This window comes from Lithobates pipiens, unplaced genomic scaffold (assembly GCF_037356315.1).
Source record: "Lithobates pipiens isolate NorthernLeopardFrog02 unplaced genomic scaffold, aLitPip1_a1.2 Scaffold_30, whole genome shotgun sequence".
Classification (NCBI taxonomy): domain Eukaryota; kingdom Metazoa; phylum Chordata; class Amphibia; order Anura; family Ranidae; genus Lithobates; species Lithobates pipiens.
This window is the reverse complement of record NW_027507791.1, coordinates 12,344,228-12,370,730: the sequence shown is the minus strand read 5'-3', so window position 1 is coordinate 12,370,730 and position 26,503 is coordinate 12,344,228. Positions and strand designations below refer to the sequence as shown.

Here is a 26,503-nt window from a genome sequence, read left to right as displayed (position 1 = left end):
CCATCTTAGATTCCCCGCAAGGTTTTCCCCCCCAGTGTATAGAATGTATTCCTATTTTTGCCACCCAAATGCATTATTTTACATTTTTCCACATTGATCCTCATTTGCCATGTAGTTGCCTACCCCATTAATTTGTTCAGATCTTCTTGCAAGGTTTCCACATCCTGCTGAGAAGTTATTGCCCTGCTTAGCTTAGTATCGTCCGCAAATACAGAAACTGTTTACCCCATCTTCCAGGTCGTTTATGAACACACTAAATAGGATTGGTCCAAGCCCAGAACCCTGGGGGACCCCACTACCCAACCCTGACCATTCCGAGTACTCCCCAAAAATCCGTCACTGCCGTCAGCAATAACGTCTAGGGTCACGTCTTACAAGAACCTTTATTTTACAGTGAAATTAATAGATTGGTAAATGAAAAGCTATATACAAACAATGTAGAATTCCAAAACTTTGAAACCTACTAGATTACAATATGACAAACAAGTAGACAATTTATAGGTTGAATTTACGGGGGAAAAAAAAAAAAAAAAAGGCATGACATCTTTTTAATGGGAATTAAAACACTGCGCAAAGCCTTGAAGGATTCCAACGATCAGATGGCGTCTTTTTCGGCAAGACTTGGCAGAGCTCACAAGAATCGGACTCTATGGCTCGTGAGTCAGCTAGCTCTAAACTCCACAATCCGGAACTGGGATGACATAAGGACAACAGGTTCGGCCAAAAAGACCTCGGATGGATTCTTGGAAACCTGGAGGATGCAGTTCCATAGAGTCCCAACTGCTGCTTACAAGCACTAACTACTCCACTGATATTAAATGACTGATTCTCTTGTCTACTTCTGCCTGGAACAAGCTTATTATTTTTCCTCACATTAAGGAGAACTTAAAAAAAAAAATTACATTATTTAAAGCCTTTAATTAGCCGAATTTCCTCCCGCTCTACATCCGCTGTAATCTTCTTCATGAGGAGAATGTGTTGCACCTGCAATAAAGGAAAGGAATATTATTAGCGGATCTATATATATCCCGGTGTTATTTCAAGGAGGCAATTTAAAGCACATGACTTTTTTTTTTAGCGTGTCACACTAGCGATTGGTTCACGACTCACCCGCAAACAAAACCGCTTAGACTACTTACTTTCTTTTATGGCGACACGTTATCAATGGCCGAACCAGCAAAAGTTTTCAATGCTGCTTCCCTGCAGCCAATTGGCTGGCAGGGAAGTTGAAATTTACCTAGAGGCAGGATAGTAAGTGCGACCTGGCCTTTAAAGTAAACTTGTATTTTCCAGTACCTACAGGGGGGGAAATAATTGCTTGATCCCCTGTAGATTTTGTAAGTTTGCCCACTTACAAAGAAATGAGGGGTCTATAATTTTTTATCATAGGTGTATTTTAAACAATAGAGACAGATTATCAACCAAAAATCCAGAAAAAAAGCACGATACAAATGCTATAAATTGAGTACAAAAAATATTTGATCCCCAAGCAAAACATGACTTAGTACTTGGTAGAGTAACCCTCGTTGGCATACACAGAGGTAAGACGTTTCTTGTAGTTGGTGACCAGGTTTTCACATCTCAGGAAGGATTTTGGTCCACTCTTCTTTACAGGTCTTTTCTAAATTCTTAAGGTTTTTGGGCTGTTGCTTGGCAAATCAAAGTCTCAGCTCCCTCCATACATTTTCTATTGGATTAAGGTCTGGAGACTGGCTAGGCCACTCCATGACCTTAATGTGCTTCTTTTTGAGGCACTCTTTTGTTGCCTTGGTGGTATGTTTTAGGTCATTGTCATGCTGAAACACCCATCCATGACCCATCTTCAGTGTTCTGGGTGAGAGAAGAAGGTTCTCATCCAATATTTTACAATACATGGCCCCCATCCATTGGCCCCTCAATGCAGCAAAGTTGGTCTGTACCTTCAACAAACAGCCCCAAGGCATAATGTTTCAATCTCCATGCTTGGCATTTTTCTTCCTCCAAACACGGGGAGTCCCCCTCCTCAAGAAGGCACATGCACAGTCATGCCAATGAACATCTAAATGATTCAGAGAAAGACTGGGAGAAAGTGCTGTGATCAGATATGGCCAAAATTTAGCTCTCTAGCATTAACTCGACTCGCCATGTTTAGAGGAAGAAAATGACCCTGAGAACACCATCCCTGCAGTCAAGCATGGAGGTGGAAACATGATGTTTTGGGGCAGTTTCTCTGCTAAAGGTACAGGCTGACTTTGCTGCATTGAGGGACCAATGGACAGGGCCAAGTATTGTAAAATCTTGGATGAGAACCTTCTTCCCTCAGCCAGAACACTGAAGATGGGTTGTGGATGGGTCTTCCAGCATGACAATGATATAAAATATACCTCCAAGGCAACAAAGGAGTGGCTCAAGAAGAAGCACATTGAGGTCATGTAGTGAAACTTTGAGTTGCCAAGCGACAGCCATGAAACCTTAAGGATTAATGCCTTGACGCATAAGGTCCAATCGGATTATATTGTCGGAAAATCCGATCGTGTGTGGGCTCTGACTTTTTACGTCAGAAATTCCAACGGAAAAAATTTGAGAGCAGGATCTCAAATTTTCCGACAAAAAAATCCGATCTGACTTTTTCCGATCGTTTGTAGAGAATTCCGATCGGACAAAGTGCCAGGCATGCTCAGATCAAATTACGAGACCAAAGCTATTGGCTACTAGCCTCAACGTAGTCCCATCGTAATGAACGAACGTCATCATGTTCTGAACGATCACATTTTCCGTCAACTTTGTCTGGCCGTGTGTATGCAACACCAGTTTAGAACAAAATCCGTCTGAAAAAATCTGACGGATTTTGTGGTTGGAATGTCCGACCATGTGTACAGGGCATTAGAGGAGATCTGTAAAGAAGAGTGGACCAAAATCCCTCCTGAGATGTGTGCAAACTTGGTCACCAACGTCTTACCTCTGTGCTTGCCAATAAGGGTTTCTCCACCAAGTACTAAGGCATGTTTTGCTTGGGGATCAAATACTTATTTTACTCACTGAACCGCAACTCAATTTATAACATTTGTATTATGTGTTTTTCTTGATATTTGGTTAATATTCTGTCTCTAATATATAAAATACACCTATGATAAAAAAATTATAGACCCTTAGTTTCTTTGTAAGTGGGCAAACTTACAAAATCTGCAGGGGATCAAATAATTATTCCACACTATATCCTTCTATGATGACTGATCTGCCACATGGTCCTATCAAAAATACCCAATACTTGTAGGTATATACCCATAAACAGAACAACAAAAAGAACATTCTCTACCGCAAATAACCTGGAAGATGGAAAAATCGGTGCTCTGGCTCAAATGCCTTTGAATTGTAGCAACAGTCATCTAATACAGGGGTTTCCAACTTTCTAGGCAAAGGGCCAATTTACTGTCCTTCAGACTTTAGGAGGGTTAGATTGTGACCATTGAGAGTAGAAACTTCTTCAGGAGTTGGTCATCACAGAGGGTAAATGAAAATTAGATAATGCCACCTGTGGGTGGTAGGCGGGACGGTGCCTCATCATTGGGATTAGTGGGAAGAATAATTTCCATTGTTAGTGTCAGTGGGAGGAATGGTGCCCCATTGTTGGTATAAGGGGGGGGGGAATAGTACCCCATCTTTGGTATCAGTAGGAGGTATAGCGCCCTATTATTGATATCAGTGGGAGTAGTAGTGCCTCGTTAATGGTATTAGTAAGAGGAATTTTGCCCCATCATTGGTATTGATGGTAAGAATAATCCCCATCATTGGTGTCAATGGGATGAATAGTGCTCCATCTTTGGTGTCAGTGGGAGGAATAGTGCCCCATCATTGGTGTCAGTTAGAGCTGCACGAGTAATCGTTAAAAAATCGAGATTGCGATTCTACCCCCTCCTGATCTTAAAAAAGCATTTCCTTGATTTAGTGCAGAGAGTTATCTGCTCAAGCCGACAGCTGTCAAAAAACAAAACAAAACCAGGCAGCCTGCCAAGCTTCTCACAACATCCTAAAGAGAAACATTGTATCATTTGGTTCTTTTAGATCAAAGGGACAAACTTATGTCTGTAAATGAGGTCAGTTTAACCACTTAAGGACCGGAAGGATTTGCCCCTTAACGACCAGGTCATTTTTTGCAATATGGCACTGCGTCCCTTTAACTGACAATTGCGTGGCCATGCAATGTTGTACCCAAACAAAATGTATGTCCTTTTTTTCCACGAAAATATAGCTTTCTTTTGGTGGTATTTGATTACCTCTGTGGTTTTTATTTTTTGCGCTATAAACAAAAAAAAAAAGCGATAAATTAAAAAATGTATATATATATATATTTATATAAATTTTTTATCTTTATTATAAAAAAATAACAAAAAAAGTCTTCATCAGTTTAGGCCAATATGTATTCTTCTACATATTTTTGGTAAAAAATGTAAATAAGTGTATATTGATTGGTATGCCCAAAAGTTATATCGTCTACAAAATAGAGGATATTTTTTTTGACTAGTAATGGTGGCAATCTACAATTTTTAGCGGGACTGCGACATTCCTGCAGACAGATTGGACACTTATGACACATTTTTGGGACCACTGACATTTATACAGCGATCAGTTTTATAAAAATGCACCGATTACTGTGTAAATATCAATGTCAGGGAAGTGGTTGACACTAGGGGGCAATCAAGGGGTTAAATGTGTTCCCCGGGGGTGTTTCTAACGGCTGAGGGATGGGACTGACTGGTCTTCAAGCTCCGCTCTCATAGGTGCAGCCTACATTGATGCGTTTTTCACGTCATCACGTGCTTTGTCAGAACGTAAAGATGTACTGTGTCTCCAGCTTTTAAAGGGACCTTACATCCATCTTCAAATTTCCAGCTGCCACAGCCGTTCTTAAAAGGGGCTTCTACAGATAGCATATCAAGACAACTTCCGGTACACTTGTTAAACCGTGGGAATGTTTTTAATATTTACATTCACCACCATTACTACAGAATGGCTGTGACAGCTGGCAACCTTAGCATCCAAATAAAATCTAGGAGTTATCTTAGCAACAAAATACAATCCAGTTGTCAGGAAGCCTCCAAATAAATCTAGGTGTCATCTTAGCAACCTAATAGAATACAGGTACCATCTTAGCAACCGAGTAGAATTCAGGTGTCATCTTAGCAACCAAGCAGAATCAAGGTGTCATCTTAGCAATAAAAAAAGGCAATCCAGTTGTCAGGAAGTCTCCAAATGAAATCTAGATGTCATCTCAGCAACCTAATAGAATACAGGTACCATCTTAGCAACCAAGTAGAATTCAGGTGTCATCTTAGCAACCAGGTAGAATCAAGGTGTCATCTTAACAACAAAATACAATCCAGTTGTCAGTAAGGCTCCAAATAAAATATTGGTGTCATCATTATCAACCTAATAAAATACTGGTATCATCTTAGCAACCTAATAGAATACTGGTATCATCTTAGCAACCAAGTAGATTCCAGGTGTCATCTTAGCAACCTAATAGAATACAGGTATTATCTTGACACCTGGATTCTACTTGGTTGCTATCTTAGCAACCAAGTAGAATCCAAGTGTCATCTTAGCAACAAAATACAGTTAAGTTGTCAGGAAGCCTTCAAATAAAATCTAGGTGTCATCTCAGCAACAAAATACAATCCAGTTGTCAGGAAGTAAAATCTAGGTGTCATCTTAGCAACCTAATAGAATATAGGTATCATCTTAGCAACCAAGTAAAATCCCGGTGTCATCTTAGCAACCAAGTAGAATCCCGGTATCATCTTAGCAACCAAATAGAATCCAGGTATCATCTTAGCAACCAAATACAATCCAGGTATCATCTTAGCAACCAAATACAATCCAGGTATCATCTTAGCAACCAAATACAATCCAGGTATCATCTTAGCAACCAAGTAGAATCCAGGTGTCATCTTAGTAACCAAGTAGAATCCAGGTGTCATCTTAGTAACCAAGTAGAATCCAGGTGTCATCTTAGCAACCAAGTAGAACCCAGGTTTTATCTTGGCAAACAAGCAGAATCCAGGTGTCATATTAGAAACCAATTGGAATCTAGGTGTCACCTTAGCAACCGGATATGAATCCACGTCATCTTCACAACCAAACAGAGCCAAGGTGTCACCGTAGCAACTCAATAGAATCCAAGTGCTTCTAGGGTAAAGAATGTGAGCTGAACTGGTTGCCATGGTTAATGAAACACGGTTTTTTATATTGTTTTTGCAAAGCTACATCATTGTGCACATAGCACCATTCATGGCTGGCAGTGGGTCCTGGGATCTTTAAATCCCCAAATAGCTTGAATGTTGAAGATCACCCATCCTGGACTACATGTAATGCGCCATTTAATGAGCTCTGTGTATGTTTGTCAATGTCTCACCGCATTTTAGTTTTCAGTGATTGCTCCCCGAGATCTCGCTGTCTGTCACTTTCCAGGGCCTATATAGATCAACAGGGTGCCCTAGGGAGCCGAAGCCCCAGGTTGGCAATATGCTGGAAGCAAAGTTAGAGATGGATTGTTGTGTATGAGCTCTGCAGCAGAAAAACAGATACTCAATATGAAGGTATCTATTTAAAAAGACATTTGTTTACTTAAAGGATCAATCAGATTTTGTGGCCAAAAAAATAGCAAATAATTATATATATATATATATATATATATATATATATATATATATATATATATATATATATATATATATATATAAATTACAATTGCAACACAAGTCATATTGAATGTTTTTAAAGATGATCTTTCCTTTTCAATCTGCAGCTCTGTCATTTTCTGTAAAATGCAATATGGCCGGGGGGGCGTGGCCTGGCCGCTGAGTGAGATGGCCGCTTGATCGTTCGGCTCCGCTCCTCCACACCATACTACAGCGAATACTGCCGTCTCCCGCTGCCCGAACGGATTGCTGTTCGATCAGACGACTACCGGAAAGTCTCCGGAGTATGTCCAAGAAGAAGGGCAAGCTCAAGGGACCCCGCAGACTCCTCGATTTTTACATGCGGCCTTCGCAGCAGGACTCCCAAAATGGCGCCGACCGGGACCCAGGAAACCTGAGGCGACCTCATAGCTGCCCTGCGGAAGCGCCTCCAGCGTTCCAGGCCCTGGATGAAGGGATGGATCAGACCACAGAGCACTCCATCTCCCCTGGGGACAGAGGTAAGAGACTAGCAGAGTTTCCCTCACTCTCCCCTGACAAACAGCCTCCTCATAAGAAGCAGCATGGCGCTGGGACATGTAGTACCACAGGCTCTGAGAATCCAGCTGCACAATCCCTTGCTGAGTACCCCACCTCAGACAATCCAGCCTCTGAACACTCACTTAAAGCAATGCTGCTGTCTTTACAGACTGAGCTGCACAGAGACTTAAAAATCTCTCTTAACCATATGCAAGAAAAAGTCACCTCACTAGAGCACCGCACTGACCGCATAGAACAACATCTGTCAGAAGCCACTGAAGCTCACAATTGTATGGTGAATATACAGGATGAGCAAGCTGCCATGGTCACCCAGCTCCGTCTTAAAATCGCGGACCTTGAGGACCGCTCGAGGAGAAACAATATTAAAGTCAGGGGGGTATCTGAGTCGCTTGCAGCATCAGAAATTGTGCCTTATTTACATCAAATGTTCCGCAAACTAGTGCCTACGCTGACGACACAAGATATGCTTATAGACAGAGCACACAGGATCCACAAGCCGCAGCACCTCCCAGACTCTGTCCCTAGAGACATCCTGGCCAGGGTACATTTTTTTCATGTCAAGGAGGAGATCATGAGAGCAGCAAGGGCCCTGCGCTCGCTTCCAGACCCCTTCCATGGAGTGTCTCTATTCAATGACATTTCGGCGACTACTTCCCAAGCCCGCAGGGCCTTCTCCTCAGTCACCTCTGTTCTCAATGAACAAAAAATTCCCTACAAATGGGGATACCCTGTGAAGCTTATTGTCTCTCACCGCAATCAACAAGTTGCTATGTTATCGCCTAAGGAGGGCCTCAAGCAGCTTCTCAACTGGGGCCTGATAACTCAGGCACCTCCCCACACTTCACCTGTACGGCCATCCTCAAAGATAGCTAATCTGAGGGAGTCCCACGTTCCGGCCTAACTGCAAATGCTTGCTTGTAACATGCAGCATTCTGTTATGTGTTTATGTTCTTACTCTTTTAGATGGTTTTTTCCTCACAATAAGTTTTACAGTTTTTGTCATGGTGTGGAGGAGTGGAAGTAGATGTTTGTCCCTTCCACGCTCCACAATTGTTGATGTGCTAAGCACATTCTTGGTTTCTATTTTTTTGGCATATTTTGCAGTTCTACCTGATTCTCTTACATAAGATACGCCATTGTATTACTGCTTTGCTTTCATAGCTTTAACTTTGCTGGCGCAGATCGGGCCCGTTTTGCCCGCTCTGATTCAGCTCACTGCCTATTTGTTACTGTATATTACACTAAGCTGTGCAACGTTTATTTCCCCCCCCCCCTCTCTACTCGCCCCTCCCCCGCCTATTTCCTTTCTCCCTTCTATTACCTTTGGCTTCCCATTTTCTCCTTGTTTCTCGAGACAGTCCCCCTCTGATATTGTGCAGACCATCGCTATATAACCTTGCCTCACCTCTGCAATGTCGCTCACGATTGTATCTCTTAATGCTAAGGGCCTCAATAGCCCCTTTAAAAGGTCTCTCCTATGGCGTGAAGCCCTAAATCAGAAAGTGGATATCCTATGCGTACAGGAGACCCACTTCTCAGAGACTAATTCCCCCAAGTGCACTCACAGATTATTCCCCCATTATTTCCATGCCCGCGCTGAAACTAAAACAAGGGGGGTGATGATTGCAATTCGCTCTTCGGTGGCCTTTGTCCTGAAGCACGTAGAAGTGGATCCTGGTGGCAGATTTATCATTCTGTCGGCTACATTCAACGACCAACCAATGGTTGTTGTTAACGTATACGCACCTAATACTCACCAGAAAGCTTTCCTTAAAACACTGCTCCTCAAGCTTCAACCTTACCCAAAAGATGAAATTGTACTCTGTGGAGATTTCAATGAAATCTTAGATCACCACATGGACTCCTCCAATCCAAAACGTAAATCCTCCATGGCGCTGTCCACCTTTGTTTCCCAAGAAGATCTTTATGACCCTTGGCGATGTCTGCATGGTACGGAGAGGGACTACTCCTTCTATTCCCACACGCAGAGATCTTATTCTCGGATTGATCTGTTCCTGGTCTCTAAGATCCTGCTGCAAAAAATTGACAAAGCAACTATTGGTCTTATCACATGGTCGGACCATGCGCCAGTCTCTATTTCCATTTCCCTGTCGCCTCCTGCCTCTAGACACACGATTTGGCGTCTGAACGCAGCATTACTAAATGTAAAAGAGATCAAGGAGCAGATTGGGTCCGAAATAACCTCTTACTTTACCTCTAATGAAGGCTCTGTTTCCAATCCAGCCACTCTTTGGAACGCGCACAAAGCGGTCATTCGGGGTATTTTCCTTAAGTTGGGAGCCCAGGAAAAGAAAAAAAGATCACTTGCGATCAATGCCCTACTGCAACGCATCCAGACTCTTGAAAAATTAAACAAACAACATCCTACCACGGTTAATGCAGGTACACTTAGCTCTCTGCGGAATGAACTATGTTCGCTCCTTCAAAGAAGTCACGACTTCTATCTCAGACGGCTTCGCTTAACCTGGTACTCTCAAGGCAACAGAGCGGGGAAACATTTAGCACAACAGTACAAGAAAAAAGCAGCTCAAACTAAAATCCCATTCCTACTGAATCAGCAGGGCCAAAAACTGTCCAATCCCAAAGACATTGCGAATGAATTCGGAACCTTTTACTCCAAACTGTACAACCTCTCTCAATCTACTTCTACTCCGCAGCCCTCAGCACAATTGATCCAGACATTCCTTGCCCCCTTACAACTTCCCACGATAACCCCCTCCCAACTTGACGATCTGGCCAAACCATTTTCTCAACTGGAAATTCTTAAAGCGATCAACGAGCTTCCTTTGCATAAAGCCCCTGGTCCAGATGGTTTCATTAATGAATACTACAAAACTTATAGGGATCAGATCTCATCCCACCTCTGTAATGCCTTCAATGGCTTCCTATCCACCGGACAGATCCCATCGGAATCACTAGAAGCAACTATAACTACCATCCACAAGCCCGGTAAACCCTCCCATGATCCAGCAAATTATCGCCCCATCTCACTCCTGAACACGGACACGAAACTATATGCCAAATTATTAGCCTCCCGTCTAGCATCATTTATCCCCAACCTGATTCACCCTGATCAGGTGGGCTTTATTCCCCTACGACAAGCTTCCGATGGCACCCGCAGGTTCATAGACATGATACATTGGGCGGAGCACCGTCGAGTGCCTTCTCTGCTGATCTCTCTTGATGCAGAGAAGGCATTCGATCGGGTTAGCTGGCTCTATCTAGACCTTGTCCTACAAAAATTCGGCATTCATGGATCCTTCAAGCAAGCCATTTTAGGCCTATACTCCTCCCCAAGTGCAAGAGTTTTAACATCGGGACTATTGTCTTCCCCATTCCCCATCACAAATGGGACTCGTCAGGGCTGCCCCCTCTCCCCACTCATTTTCGCGATGGTCATTGAACCACTAGCACAAGCTATCAGAACACACCCGAGCATAGCCGGTCTTCAGATAGGTTCCACTGCACACAAAATTGGGCTATACGCCGACGACATTATCATTTGGCTCACTGATCCCCTATGCTCTCTGCCCCCGCTCTGCGATCTTTTACAACAATTCAGTCTTATTTCCCTTTATAAACTAAACCACTCTAAATCTGCCATGCTAGGGATATCTCTATCCCCGCAGCTCAAACTCAATATCTCCTCGATATCCCCGTTTTCCTGGGCTACCAACTCCTCTCTGACTTACTTGGGTATTCAGCTGACCTCCTCTACCTCTCTACTATTGCGTACTAACCTAGCTGGGCTCACCCAGAAGCTACAAAACCTTTCTACTTCGCTCCTACAGGTACAGACCTCATGGATAGGTAGAATAGCTCTTACTAAAATGTTCCTATTACCACATATTCTTTATATGTTCCGAACTTTGCCGATACCGATGCTTCAATCCGACATAGCTAGTTTACAACGACTGATTAACAAATTCATATGGTCGGGTCACAAACCACGGGTTAAAGCCTCCTCGCTCTACACACCGACAAAGACTGCTGGCATGGGAGTGCCTAACCTTAAACTGTACTATAAAGCAACATTGCTCGATCAATCCAGGAGGCTCTGGAATATGTCTTCACTACTACCTTGGACTCTCATTGAAGCAACGGATCTTATACAAGAGCCTTCACATCTTCTAGCTGCTGTTTGGTTGGGCTACCACCCCGATAAATCCTCTCTACCCACTGTGAACGCAACTCTGACCAATTGGAAATCCCTGCTACAAACCGCAGGAGGAATCCACCACCATGCTCTTCTCCAGCTACCCTTCGCAGCGATCTCCTTCCTCTCTCCGGATTTACCTTTACAAAGATGGATACAGCATGGTATTCGGACTATAGGAGACCTGTTTCAGGCCTCCCAGCTCCTCTCCTTTCAACAACTAATAAGCAGATTCTCTCTCCCTCACAAAGACTTCTACATTTACCTGAGAGTACGCCACATTCTCACCTCCATACCAACGTCCAGTTGCATCTCAACCAAGTCCATCATACAGCTTCTTTCCTCGCCCTCCAACAAAATCCGAGGCATCTCCTGCTTTTATACCCTCCTGACCCAGCAGTCTCAACCCGCCAACCCTCCGGCTATCTCCCATTGGGAGACCAAATTAAACTTTCATCTTCCATTAGCAGATTGGTATCGAGCAATTCACCTAATAACCAAATATTCAAGGAATATATCCCACCGAGAAACTGTCCTTAAGATCCTCTACAATTGGTATCATACACCTGTAAAACTCGCTCGCATTTTCCCTACCCACTCCAGCAACTGTTGGAGAAATTGTAATACAGACGGACATTTACTTCATATTTGGTGGGGATGTCCCTTCATCAAAGTGTTTTGGACGGATGTCACCAACTTTATTACTGGTTTAACTGGTTTGTCGCGTGTCATCACCCCGCAGATGGCCTTATTTGGTCTTGACATCTTGACCTGGCCTCCATCCTTCCAACCTATTGTTACACAAATTCTTATAGCAGCTCGGCTAGCTGTAGCCCGCCAATGGAAGCAACCCGTTGTTCCCACTATCAGCAATGTCATTATTATCTTAAATGAACACCTGCTGATGGAACACCTGTTTGCAAAATCGCAAATGTCCCTGAGTAAATTTCATACCTACTGGAAGCCCTGGCTCTCTGATCCTAGAGCTAAATCCTGTACCTGATTTAATTGTACTCTCCCTCACCGGTGCTAACTTTCATTCTGCAGTATCCTTACCGAATTGCACCCTTCTAGAATAACCTGAAACCACTGTGATGTGATTGACACGCTGATAGACAACAATGTTTACTAACCTTATTCTAACCATACTTCTTTGCTGCCACTCACCTTTCCTGCTTCCTTCTACCTCTCCTCGCTTCTTCCTCCCCCCTCTTCCCCTCTTCAGCTCCCTTTGCACAGAGGGAACTGGATTGGGGACCTGGTATGTACCTTTAACTATAAGCACCTCTATAAATATTGTGCCCCTTGGCACTTCGGTATATTGCTGTTGTAGCTTATCTGAGATATGTCTCTAATCCCTTGTGTATGTATTCCTCTAATTAATTATTTTGTTTTCTTTCATGCCCTACTCTGTACTTCATTTCTTATTTTCAATAAAGCTTTTTGAAAACTAAAATGCAATATGGCCACCTGGAGTCGTTCTGTACACAGAATGTGTAGATAACACCACCCCAAGTTTTCCCAAGAAGCACTAAGATACTTCCAGCATCCCATGCAACAAAAATGTAATAGGAAATCACATCTAAAGGGATGCAGGACCTACCACTTTCCGAACTAGAGACCTGCAAGTGCAGCAGCCGGTTGAGAATTATGAAACTACTCCTATTAGCCCTTGTACACACGGTCGGACATTCCGACAACAAAATCCGTTGGAAACTTGTGTTGCATACACACGGTTGGACAAAGTTGTCGGAAAATCCGATCGTATGTAACGTAATGACGTTATTTCGTTACGATGGGACTACGTTCAGGCTAGTAGCCAATAGCTTTGGTCTAGGAATTTGATCTGAGCATGCGTGGCACTTTGTCCGATCGGAATTCTCTACACACAATTGGACAAAGTCCGATCGGATCATGTTGTTGGAACGTTTTATAGCCCAGCTCTAAAACTTTGTCCGTCGGATACACCGATGGAAACCGTCCGCTGGAGCCCACACACAGTCGGATTATCCGACAACACGGTCCGATCGGACATTTTCCATCAGGATGTCCGACTGTGTGTACAAAGGCTAATGCCGCGTACACACAGGCGGACTGTATGGTGTACTTAGTCCGTCGAAACACATTTCAGAGGACAGTCCGCTCGTGTGTGGGCTTCAGCGAACTTTTTCAGCGTGCAGTCCGGCGTACTAAGAATTTCGGATTTTTCTAAATTCTGTCCGTCGTACTTTGGTTTCAGCGGACAATCCGCTCGTCAGTATGCTAGTTCGACGGACTAAGAATGGCGCATGCCCAGAAAGGATTTACACGGCGGAAGGGTGCTTTGCTGTGTATTGGACTTCCTATTTCTAGTCCCGTCGTACGTGCTGTACACGTCATCGCGCAAGCTTTCGACGGACTGTTTGTGCATCCGTGTGTGGTCAAGTCCGTTCAGTCGAAAGTACGACGGACTGTCCGTCGGATTGTATGACGAACTAAGTACGCCATACAGTCCGCCCGTGTGTACGCGGCATTAGATATACTTTCCACATGGGACACAGGAATTTCTTCAGAGTAACAAAAAGCTAGGAATCTGCAACAAAGTTTGTTAAAATCCCTGAAATGTACAGAGATCATCCAGAGGGGAATGTTTTTTTTTTTTTTTTTTTGCAACAAAAGTGGAGTTACTCTTTAAAGGTCATGTCATATGAAGACCGGGCTTTTTCTGGCACTTGTTTACAAGTTTAAATCAGTATTTTTTTGCTAGAAAATTACTTAGAAGCCTCAAACATTATATATATATATTTAGCACTTTTAGCAGAGACCCTAGGGAATAAAATATCGATTTTCCAATTTTTTATGTCATACGGTACTTGCGCAGCAGTTTTGCAAATGCAATTTTCTTGGAAAAAATACACCTTTAAAAAAAATATATATATTTACCCTAATTTTTTTGTAAAATGCGGAAGATGATGTTACACTGAGTAAATAGATACCTAACATGTCGTGCTTTACATGCTTGTTGAATGGCGACAAAGGATTGTACTTAAAAATTTCCATAGGCGATGCTTTAAATGCCTTTACAGGTTAACTGTTGAGAGTTACAGAGGAGGTCTAGGACTAGAATTATTGCTCACACATGTGGGGTGCGAATATCGTTTACATATGTGTGTGCGACATATGTATGCGTTCGCTTCTGTGCGTGAGCATGGACGGATGAGGGGACGTTAAAAAAAAATCTTATTTATTTTACTTTTTATTTTTACACTGTCCCTTTAATTTTTTTTTGTTGATCTCTTGCATTCCTATAGTAGGGTATTATTCGTCTTTAGAGCTGCACAGTTTGTTTTAAGCACTTAAAACGGAGGTCCATCTGAATTATTATTTTTTTTTTTAAAGTCAGTAGCTACAAACATTGTAGCTGCTGATTTTTAATAAGCACACTTACCTGTCCAGGGTGTCCGCGATATCGCTGCCCGAGGCCGATACGTCCATTGGATCGGGTCCCGGTACCACCATTCGAAAAGGCAAACAGGCAATGGAGCCTTGCGGCTTCACTGCCAATTTCCTACTGCGCATGCACCAGTCGTGTGGCGCTTTGTGAATGGCCGGCTGTTTTCTGGGACACACACAGGTCCCAGAAGATGCGCGAGGAGGAGAAGAATAAAGACTACCACGGAATAAGAAGTGGCAGATTAGGACGATCTCCCTAGCAAAAGCCATTTCCGGTAAGTAACATTTTTTTAAATATATATATATATATATATATATATATATATATATATATATACACACACACACACACACACACACACATATACACACATATATATATACACATACATACACAGTGCCTTGCGAAAGTATTCGGCCCCCTTGAACTTTTCAAGCTTTTGCCACATTTCAGGCTTCAAACAAAGATATAAAATTTTATTTTTTTGTGAAGAATCACCAACAAGTGGGATATAATTGTGAAGTGGAACGAAATCTATTGGATAATTTAAACTTTTTTAGCAAATAAAAAACTGAAAAGTGGTGTGTGCAAAATTATTCGGCCCCTTTACTTTCAGTGCAGCAAACTCACTCCAGAAGTTCAGCGAGGATCTCTGAATGATCCAATGTTGTCCTAAATGACTGATGGTGATAAATAGAATCCACCTGTGTGTAATCAAGTCTCTGTATAAATGCACCTGCTCTGTGATAGTCTCAGGGTTCTGTTGAAAGCGCATAGAGCATCATGAAGACCAAGGAACACACCAGGCAGGTCCGTAATACTGTTGTGAAGTTTAAAGCCGGATTTGGATACAAAAAGATTTCCCAAGCTTTAAACATCCCAAGGAGCACTGTGCAAGAGATCATTTTGAAATGAAAGGAGTATCAGACCACTGCAAATCTACCAAGACCTGGCCGTCCCTCTAAACTTTCAGCTCAGACAAGGAGAAGACAGATCAGAGATGCAGCCAAGAGGCCCATGATCACTCTGGATGAACTGCAGAGAACTACAGCTGAGGTGGGAGAGTCTGTCCATAGGACAACAATCAGTCGTACACTGCACAAATCTGGCCTTTATGGAAGAGTGGCAAGAAGAAAGCCATTTCTCAAAGATATCCATAAAAAGTCTTGTCTAAAGTTTGCCACAAGCCACCTGGGAGACACACCAAACATGTGGAAGAAGGTGCTCTGGTCAGATGAAACCAAAATCGAACTTTTTGCCCACAATCCAAAACGATATGTTTGGCGTAAAAGCAACACAGCTCATCACCCTCAACACACCATCCCCACTGTCAAACATGGTGGTGGCAGCATCATGGTTTGGGCCTGCTTTTCTTCAGCAGGGACAGGGAAGATGGTTAAAATTGAGGGGAAGATGGATGCAGCCAAATACAGGACCATTCTGGATGAAAACCTGTTGGAGTCTGCAAAAGACCTGAAACTGGGATGGAGATTTATCTTCCAACAAGACAATGATCCCAAACATACAGCAAAATCTACAAAGGAATGGTTCACAAATAAACGTATCCAGGTGTTAGAATGGCCAAGTCAAAGTCCAGACCTGAATCCAATCGAGAATCTGTGGAAAGAGCTGAAAACTGCGGTTCAACCTCACTGAGCTCGAGCTGTTTTGCAAGGAAGAATGGGCAAGAATTTCAGTCTCTCGATGTGCAAAACTGATAGACATACCCCAAGCGACTTGCAGCTGTAATCGCAGCAAAAGGTGGCTCTACAAAGTATTAACGCAAGGCACTGTATATATATATATATATATATATATCTATCTATCTATATCATTTTCACATTTTTTAGGAGCCTTTTTATGTATTTTTTTTTTTTTAGGGTGGAATTCTGCTTTAAGGACCGAGCCTCTTTCTGAGATTTGATGTTTAAAATATTTTTTTTTTTGCTAGAAAATTACTTAGAAAGAAAACAATATATAATTTTTGAGTCTAAAGCCCCGTACACATGATCGGAAAAGGCTCTGATGGTTTTCCCGACGGAATTCCGACAGGATTTCGCTCAAGCTGTCTTGCATACACACAGTCACACAAAAGTTCTCAGAACTTTTGATCGTCAAGAACGCGGTGACGTACAACACTACGATGAGCCGAGAAAATGAAGTCCAATATTTCCGAGCATGCGTCAAATTGTTTCCGAGCATGCGTAGCAATTTTGCACGTCAGAATTTGTACAGACGATCGAAATTTCCAATCAAAAAATTGAGAACCAGCTAAAGTCCGATGGAGCATACACACGATCGCATTTTCCGGCCGAAAGCTCTCATCGGTCTTTTGCTGGCCAAATTTCTGATCATGTGTGCGGGTCTTAACACCCTACAGAATAAAATGGCGGTCATCGCAATACTTTCTGTCACACCGTATTTGCGCAGCGGTCTTGCAAGCGCACTTTTTTTGGAAAAAAATACACTTTTTTTAATTAAAGAAAATAAGACAACAGTAAAGTTAGCCCAATTTTTTTTATATTGTGAAAGATAATGTTACATCGAGTAAATTGATACCCAACATGTCACTCTTCAAAACTGTGGAATGGCAACAAACTTTTACCCTTGAAAATCTGCATAGGCGATGTTTAAAAAAAATTCTACAGTTTGCATGTTTTAAGTAACAGAGGAGGTCTAGGGCTAGAATTATTGCTCTCGCTCTAACGATCGTGGTGATACCTCACATGTGTGGTTTGAACACCAATTTTCATATGCGGGCGCTACCCACATAGGCATTCACTTCTGCACGTCAGCTCGGCTGGACGGGGCGTGTTAAAAATTTGTAAAATTTTTTCAAATTTATTTTACTTTTTATTTTAATACTGGTCTTTAAAAAAATGTTGTCACTTTCATTGCCATTACAAGGAATGTAATAGAAAAAAATCATGACAAGGCCTCTTAAATGTGAGATCTAGGGTCAAAAATACAGCAATGACACCTGCACCGTGATAGAGTGATCTGACACCAGCTGCGTGATAGAGAGCACTGACACCAGCACCGTGATATACAGCACTGACACCAGCACCGTGATATACAGCACTGACACCAGCACCGTGATATACAGCACTGACACCAGCAGCGTGACATACAGCAATGACACCTGCACAGTGATAGAGTGATCTGACACCAGCACCGTGATAGAGAGCACTGGCACCAGCACCGTGATATACAGCACTGACACCTGCACCGTAAGCAGCCCCAGGAGGAAGTCAGCATAGCACAGGGATGGTGGGAGCCCCTCATAATGAGCACAGCACAGAGATGGTGGGAGCCCCTCATAATATGCACAGCAGAGGTACAGCCCCAGGAGGAAGTCAGCACAGCACATGGATGGTGGGAGCGCCTCATAATGAGCATAGCACAGGGATGGTGGGAGCCCCTCATAATATGCACAGCAGAGGTACAACCCCAGGAGGAAGTCAGCACAGCACAGGAATGGTGGGAGCCCCTCATAATAAGCAACCCCAGGAGGAAGTCAGCACAGCACAGGGATGGTGGGAGCCCCTCATAATAAGCAGCCCCAGGAGGAAGTCAGCATAGCACAGGGATGGTGGGAGCCCCTCATAATAAGCAGCCCCAGGAGGAAGTCAGCATAGCACAGGGATGGTGGGAGCCCCTCATAATAAGCAGCCCCAGGAGGAAGTCAGCACAGCACAGGGATGGTGAACTTTACAAACCTACAGGTTATATTTGCAGCCACAAAATAATTACTAGCTGTGCACACATAGTCCCACCACATGGCCAATGACATAACACATGTATGAGGTGAATCTGGGATCGACAACTACAAGCATTCTTTTTTTATATGTGAAATTCTGACAATTCTGGACTCTTGAGACAATGGAGGCGAGGGAAGGTCAGGGTAGGCAAAGAAGAGGGTGCAGGAGATGATCACCAGCACCGTGATATACAGCACTGACACCTGCATCGAGATAGAGTGCACTAACAGCAGCACTGATACCAGCAACTTGCTGCTGGGCACCAAAAATATGACACTGCTCAACCTCTTCAAACAGGAGGGTACGGGCATATAGTACGGTGTGCTTTTTAGGTTGTGATTAGCAGACTGTACCTCACTCAACCCTATATACTGTAGTACACTATACCTTACCAGTCCTTAGAAGGACCTTTGTGGAACTAGTAGGTTGTGATTAGCAGACTGTACCTCAGTCCCTATACTGATAAAGGACTGCTGCAGAATTGGGCAGCAGTCAGCAATAGTGCACCTCAACCCTATATATTGTGGACCTATACCAGTCCTTAAGGATTAGCAGACTGTACCTCACTCAACCCTATATACTGTAGTACGCTATATCTTACCAGTCCTTATAAGGACCTTTGTGGAACTAGTAGGTTGTGATTAGCAGACTGTACCTCAGTCCCTATACTGATAAAGGACTGCTGCAGAATTGGGCAGCAGTCAGCAGTAGTGCACCTCAACCCTATATAAATTGTGGACCTATACCTGTCCTTAAGGAATAGCAGACTGTACCTCACCCAACCCTATGTACTGTAGTACCCTATACCTTACCAGTCCTTATAAGGACCTTTGTGGAACAAGTAGGTTGTGAATGATTAGCAGACTGTACCTCAGTCCCTATACTGATAAAGGACTACTGCAGCAGAAGGGCAGCAGTCAAGTATAATATTCTTTCTATATTTGGAAGAAAGAATATTATACGTGTACAAGCCTATTACCATACCAGTCCTGAAAAGAACCTTTGTGGACCTAATAGTAACAGCTACTGATTAAACTGATTGTCCCTCACTGCCTCACACACAGCTTCCTGCCTGTCCCTATTTAAACTGACAAAACAGAGGCTGCTGGAACAATAACTTGAATAGCACTTTTGTGGACCTAATAGTAACAGCTTATGATTAAACTGACTGTCCCTGCAGCAAACAGCATCCTGTCCCTCTCTCTACACTGACAAAAGACAGGCTGCTGCAAAAATCAGTAGCACAGCAGTGCCTCAAACCTATATCCTGAACTACACCTAACACCTATACCAGTCCTGAAAATAACTTTTGTGGACCAAATAGCTAGCGATTTGGGTCACTGCAGTCTCTCCCTGCTCCACACAGCAACCTCTCCCTATAGTGACAGTAGCAAGAATGTAAAATGGCCGCCGGATTGGGTCTATTTATAAGTTAGGGGGAATGTCCAAGTGTCCATGTGCTGTAATGTCTCAATTGGCTGTCCTGTACCCCATGATGGATGTGTCATCATAGGTCAAAGTTCTTTTACACAGTAAACACGGAAGTCTGCCGGGAGAACGGCGGCAATAGTCCGCCGATCGGGCGGACCGTGAACAGCCGAAATTTGCTGCTAAAACGACCGCCGGGCGAACCGTTCGGCTATCCCTATCTATTAGACCCCAAACCTCTCTGTGCTCCAATGCAGCTGATCAGGCACAGATCAATCTGATCGGCTGCTTTCCTGGCCGGTAGGAAAGGCAGCAGTGGCGGTGTGGGGGGGCTAGGGGAGGGTACCCCGCAGATCGAATGGCTGTTCAGCCACTAAAATCACTTACTTAGAAGAGACTGGCCAGCTGAAAATGTCCATACCGGGATAATGCCAGCAGGTGCAGGTATCATCCCGGTATAACTACTTCAACCTGAGGATGTCACATGATGTCATACGGGCAGGAAGAAGTTAAACAATATAAACACAATCTGCAAAACTCTGACAATACCCAGAACAGGTAATTGGCCTGATTTACATGTACAACGTCAACACAGCATGACAAATGATCAGCCACCCTACTGGGATACAGTTGCAAAGCAAGTTCTGTTATGCGTGCCAAGGTGAGCAATGGGCAGGACCAGATTGTGTCTAATAGTGGGAGTGGCTTAAAAGGATGATTAAACAGAAGCACTCCCTGACCACCTACCTCTAAATGAACACAGCAGCTACTTGGCTGAGTACACATTGCAATGACCTCGATGCTTAGCTACATAGTGCAGCAATTTTCACTCTACGTGTCAAGTTTCACAGGCAGCATCGCCTGTCAAAATTGCCTGTTGAGCTCAATGAGGCTGCGCAGCAGCCACAAGCCAAATGCTTGGCTTGCAGTCATGATGTGGTGTTTCAATGCAAAATTCCTTTCCCCCTGGAAAAAATAAAACACATTCATGAGGCAGCCGTAGCACCTCCTACAATAACAGTGGGATGGTCTTAAAGGGGCAGAAAATACCAGGAGTGTTTTAAGTACAGAGTGCAGGGTTCGGGTGCGTTATGTATGAAGTGCAGGGTTCAGCTGTGCATTACATACAGAGTGTAGGGTCCAAGTGTGCGCTGCATACAGAGAGCAAGGTTCAGGTGTGCACTACATACAGTGTACAGGGTTCAAGTGTGCGCTGCATGCAGACTACAGGGTTCAAGTGTGCGCTGTATGCAGACTGCAGGGTTCAAGTGTGCGCTGTATGCAGACTGCAGGGTTCAAGTGTGCACTGCATACAGAGTGCAAGGTCAAAGTGTGCTACATACAGATTGCAGGGTTTAGGGGTGTGCTGCACACAGATTGCAGGTTTCAGGGGTGCATTGCGTACAGAGTGCAGGGTTTAAGTGTACATTACATACAGATTGCAATGTTCAGGTGTACACTACATACAGATTACAGGTTTCAGGGATGCGCTGCATACAAAGTGCAGGGTTCAGGTGCTTGCTGCAAACAGCGTGCAGAGTACAGGGGTGCCCCCTTTTCCCCCAAATCGCCCTATCTGCCAGAACTGTGCTCTACTCCCACCCCAAAATCCCCCTCTTTGATAGTACCTGATAGGGAACTGTTGGCTGCAGAAGAGAAGGATAGGTTACTCAGGAGGAGAGTGCAGTGTAGCTGCAAGCATTTGGGGTCAATGGCCAAGGCTTCAGGAGCTGTTTCTGCCAGGCAAGCACCGGGTTCCAACTACTTATCTATGCAGAGAGGCGGCAGGCAGAGCACAGTTGAGACCACTCCGCAGTCGGAACTAGAGGAGCAGGATCGGCAAATCCAGCTGCATACTCCTTCCATCACTGGGACCAGCCTGCTTCTATCTAACCACCTCCATTGGATCCTCCGCTGTTCTGGGACATCATATGATGTCGCCCGAGTCTCACTGCACTTGTTTCACTGGGACACAGCGCAACTCCGATCTCAGTGAAGAGCTGATCATGCGGCTCTTTACCCATGTGATCAGCTGTGTCCAATCACTGCACCAGATTTTACACTCTCAAGATTTAGTAAATCAACCCCAATTCCAGGACCTGATTGTACTGTTTGACAGGGGTGTCTGGATCATAAGGCTAAAAAAGATATTCAGAAGAGAAGGAAGGCCACATCAAAAGTACATACTCCAAAGTGCATTCATTTCTTAGATATCAGCGTAGGCAATCCCACATAGTTTGGGGGATACTGGGGGACCCCTTCATTAAGGCTTACAAAATACAACAAACAATGTATGACTATAACTATTGTGATAGTAAGAGTTGGGTGCTTGATACAAAAATAAAACAAACATATTTGTAAGGGTTTAATTATTTTTTTTCTTTATTCTTTGATCATGCATACTTTTTTCTTTTGGCCTACATCCAAGGCTCCTCTGAGAGGCCCCTTTGCGCATAGCAGCTGCCTAACTGGAGATACTATACTCCTCTCAAAACATTTCACTATGTATCAATGTTGAATTCAGAATCCAGTGTCACTACACTCATACCCATTGAGTGAAGAGAGACTGCAATCCTTCCCAGTAGCAGTGTGAGAGGCCTACTGAATCTGGTTAGAGTAAAACGGAGACACAGTCATGGCATACGGTCTTGTATGTGAGTACTGCTCAGATATATGAACATTCCCCCATTTGCATTCGTGGGTATGATCCTTAAACTGACATTAAACTGAGCTTTTTAAACCACTTTAATACTGGCCACTTTCTCCCCCTTCCTGCCCAGGCCAATTTTCAGCTTTCAGTGCTGTCACACTTTGAATGAAAATTGTGCGGTCATGCAACTCCTATATGTACCCATATGACATTTTTATCATTTGTTTTCCACACAAATAGAGCTTTTTTTGCTCTTATTTAATCAACACTGGGTATTTCATTTAAACAAGTGAAAGAAATTTGGGGAAAATTTGTTTTTGCAAATAAGTAATTGTTCTTCTTGACTAACGTGTGTTGATGAGGCTGCATTGATGGGCGCTGATGAGGCTGCACTGATGGGTGTTGATGAGGCTGCATTGATGTGTGCTGAAGAGGATTCACTGATGAGACTGTACTGATGGGGACTGATGAGGCTGCACTGATATGTGCTGATGAGGTTGCAATGATGTGCACTGATGTGGCTGTCCTGATGGGCACTGATAAGACTGCATCGATGAGGCTGCACTGATGGGCGCTGATGAGGCTGCACTGATGGGCGCTGATGAGGCTTCAGTGATGGGCGCTGATGAGGCTTCAGTGATGGGCGCTGATGAGGCTTCAGTGATGGGCGCTGATGAGGCTTCAGTGATGGGCGCTGATGAGGCTTCAGTGATGGGCGCTGATGAGGCTTCAGTGATGGGCGCTGATGAGGCTTCAGTGATGGGCGCTGATGAGGCTTCAGTGATGGGCGCTGATGAGGCTTCAGTGATGGGCGCTGATGAGGCTTCAGTGATGGGCGCTGATGAGGCTGCACTGATGGGCGCTGATGAGGCTGCACTGATGGGCGCTGATGAGGCTGCACTGATGGGCGCTGATGAGGCTGCACTGATGGGCGCTGATGAGGCTGCACTGATGGGCGCTGATGAGGCTGCACTGATGGTCAACGATGAGGCTGCACTGATGGTCAACGATGAGGCTGCACTGATGGTCAACGATGAGGCTGCACTGATGGTCAACGATGAGGCTGCACTGATGGACAGCGATGAGGCTGCACTGATGGACAATCATGAGGTTGTACTGATGGGCACTGATGGGCTCTACTGCTGGGCAGTGATTGGCCCTTTACCGCAATATGTGAGCAGCTGTGTCCAAAGAACACAGCTGTCACAGAGCGCCTCCCATGCGCACCCCAGGGGCATGCAGGTGGTGGGGTTCTGGGAGGATATCAATCAATATAAACACACAGCCCTATAGCCAAGAATGGTAGGGCACTCCCCTGCTCCTCCCTTCTCTATACTAACAAACTGGCTGGAGATTTTACTGTCCATTGCTGAAGCTGCACTAATGGGCACTGATGAGGCTGAACTGATGGGCACTGATGAGGCTGCACTAATAGGTGCTGATGAGGCTTCATTGATGGGTGCTGATAGACTGCACTGATGGACACTGATGAGGCTGCACTGATGGAAAATGATAAGGCTGCACTGATGTGCACTGGTGAGGCTGCACTGATGTACACTGATGGACAATGATGAGGCTACACTGATGGACAATGATGAAGCTGCACTGATGTGCACTGATGAGGCTGTACTGATGGACACCGATGAGGCTACACTGATGAGGCTGTACTGATGGATAATGATGAGGCTGCGCTGATGGGCTCTACTGCTGGGCGGTGATTGGCCCTTTACCGCAATCTGCGAGCAGCTGTGTCCAAAGGACACAGCTGTCACAGAGTGCCACCAATGCACACCCCAAGGGGCATGCAGGTGGTGAGGTTCTGGGAGGATGTCCATCGACAGAAACACACACTGCCCTATAGCAAAGGATGGCAGAGCACTCCCTTGCTCCTCCCTTCTCTATACTAACAGACTGGCTGGAGATTGCACTGTCCACTGTTAAGGCTGTTCAAACCAGAAGTTCAGGGAAGCAGCACTGAGAGAGCAAGAGCCAACAACATTGAAAGTTGTTAACTGCAAGTGCTGGGGTAAGAATTTTTGCAAATCGTGTTGATTTTGAGGATTTATTCCCATTTTATGCAGTCACAACGTTTCAGCAGTCAGGGAATTATTTTTACCTTTAGTCTGAATTTTCTCCCTAAGACTGCACATCCCCCTTCAGAGCCCTCGTCTTGTTTTTTGTGTGTTATTTTACAAGTGGAACCCGAGCTGCAGAAACATGTGTTTCTAGACATATTTTTGGACTAAAGATGATTCAGCTCTACTTAAACAAAACACACAACCTCCCCCACACGATGTACTCAGGGTTTTATCTTTGCAAATAGTGATCATGCAAATAATGTTTCTTTTCCTCCCCACAAAGGCGCGTGACACACATCTATGTAAATCAGAATTAGCCGTGATAGCTGATCTTTCCTGAAGAATTGTTCCAGGGAGGAAGGAGCAGAAAAGCAAACTATCCAAAGCCTTTAATATTCCAGAGTAACAATGTGGAGTAGTCTATATCGACCAACCCAGCCAAAAGTTATATTTCAATTATATGTGGTAACTATGTGAGTTGGGACCCCATAGCAGAACTATTAAAGGCTCTCCCCCCCCCCCCCCCCATGCCATCTCTTTGAATTCGATTGAAAAGTCTGGTAATTTAGTGATGCAGAGTACCTAAAGGCATTCATAGCAATCATATACCATTTCACAAACTATATATGCATTCATTTTATAGATTGTGATACTTTGGGGGTCTGAATCACTAGCCAGCCATCTTGGGGAAAGTTTTTTTATTTCTTAAAAGTAGGCAAATTATCTTTGGTTCTGCACAAACCCCAAAAAACTCAGTCCTTACACTTCTGGTAAAGGAACAAAGATTTGGCTCACCACCAGCATAGACCTGTCCCACGACAGGGCTCAAAGTTCCCACCTGCTTCAGGGATTCTGAAAGGTCACATCTCCAAACAAAGGAAACACGTACCTTCCATCCCTCTCATCCTGTACAATATATGCATATATTTTATACATACACTATATTGCTATAAGAATTGGGACACCTGCCTTTACATGGACATGAACTTTAATGGCATCCCAGTGTTAGTCCGTAGGGTTCAATATTGAGTTGGCCCACCCTTTACAGCTATAACAGCTTCAACTCTTCTGGGTAGACTGTCCACAAGGTTTAGGAGTGTGTCTATGGGAATGTTTGACCCTTCTTCCAGAATGTGAGGTCAGACACTAATGTTGGACAAGGCCTGGCTCGCAGTCTCTGCTAGGGTTGCCACCTTTTCTTCAAGCCAAACCTAAACAATTTAGTGGCCTGGGATACCTTTGGGTGCATTCAAAGTGCCACAGAAAATTGGCCTGGGGCAGGAAGGGGGTATAAGTGCTCAGTGAGCAAGTGGTTAAGTCTGTTTTTTTAATGGGCGTGGCACTTTGCCCTTTTTGCTAGCATGTTGAACACAAAATGAATAAAGAAGCTTGATGCCTCCATATGGCCACACGGTTCATCCAGGTAACATTATTGAAATAAATTGTTTCTTTTCACTCCTGCAAAGTTCTGCAGAGCAGACTTGTAAGAGGCTCAGCTGAAGATGACAGCTTGTCACTGGGGTAAAACAGCATTAGCAGATTATCTGTGATTTGTTTTTTTAATATGATTTGCTTACGGATTATTTTTGGCTGCGTTTCCCATTGGTACCTCCAATGCGCTCGCAATAAACAAACAGTACAAAACATGGGGCGTACCCGACACCGGTAGCTTCGGTGCCAAATGCACAAGTCTATGACACCTACTTCCAGAAATGTAGCAAAAAACTTCTGCTGAAATCTTTCAAAATGAGAGCCAAAA

At 44.0% G+C, this 26,503-nt stretch overlaps 1 protein-coding gene across 3 annotated transcripts in view; it reads right to left on the bottom strand.

Moving 5' to 3' along the window:
• Nucleotides 1–364: 364 nt before the first annotated feature.
• Nucleotides 365–26,503, bottom strand: part of LBHD2 (LBH domain containing 2) — a 117,279-nt gene continuing 91,140 nt past the window's right edge. For all 3 annotated transcript variants that reach the window (XM_077463716.1, XM_077463714.1, XM_077463715.1), the window contains one exon: nucleotides 365–984. Coding sequence is in view for 2 of the 3 variants with exons in the window: in XM_077463714.1 (XP_077319840.1) it covers nucleotides 917–984 (68 nt within the window). In the remaining variant the exon portion in view is untranslated. The remainder of the gene's footprint in view (nucleotides 985–26,503) is intronic.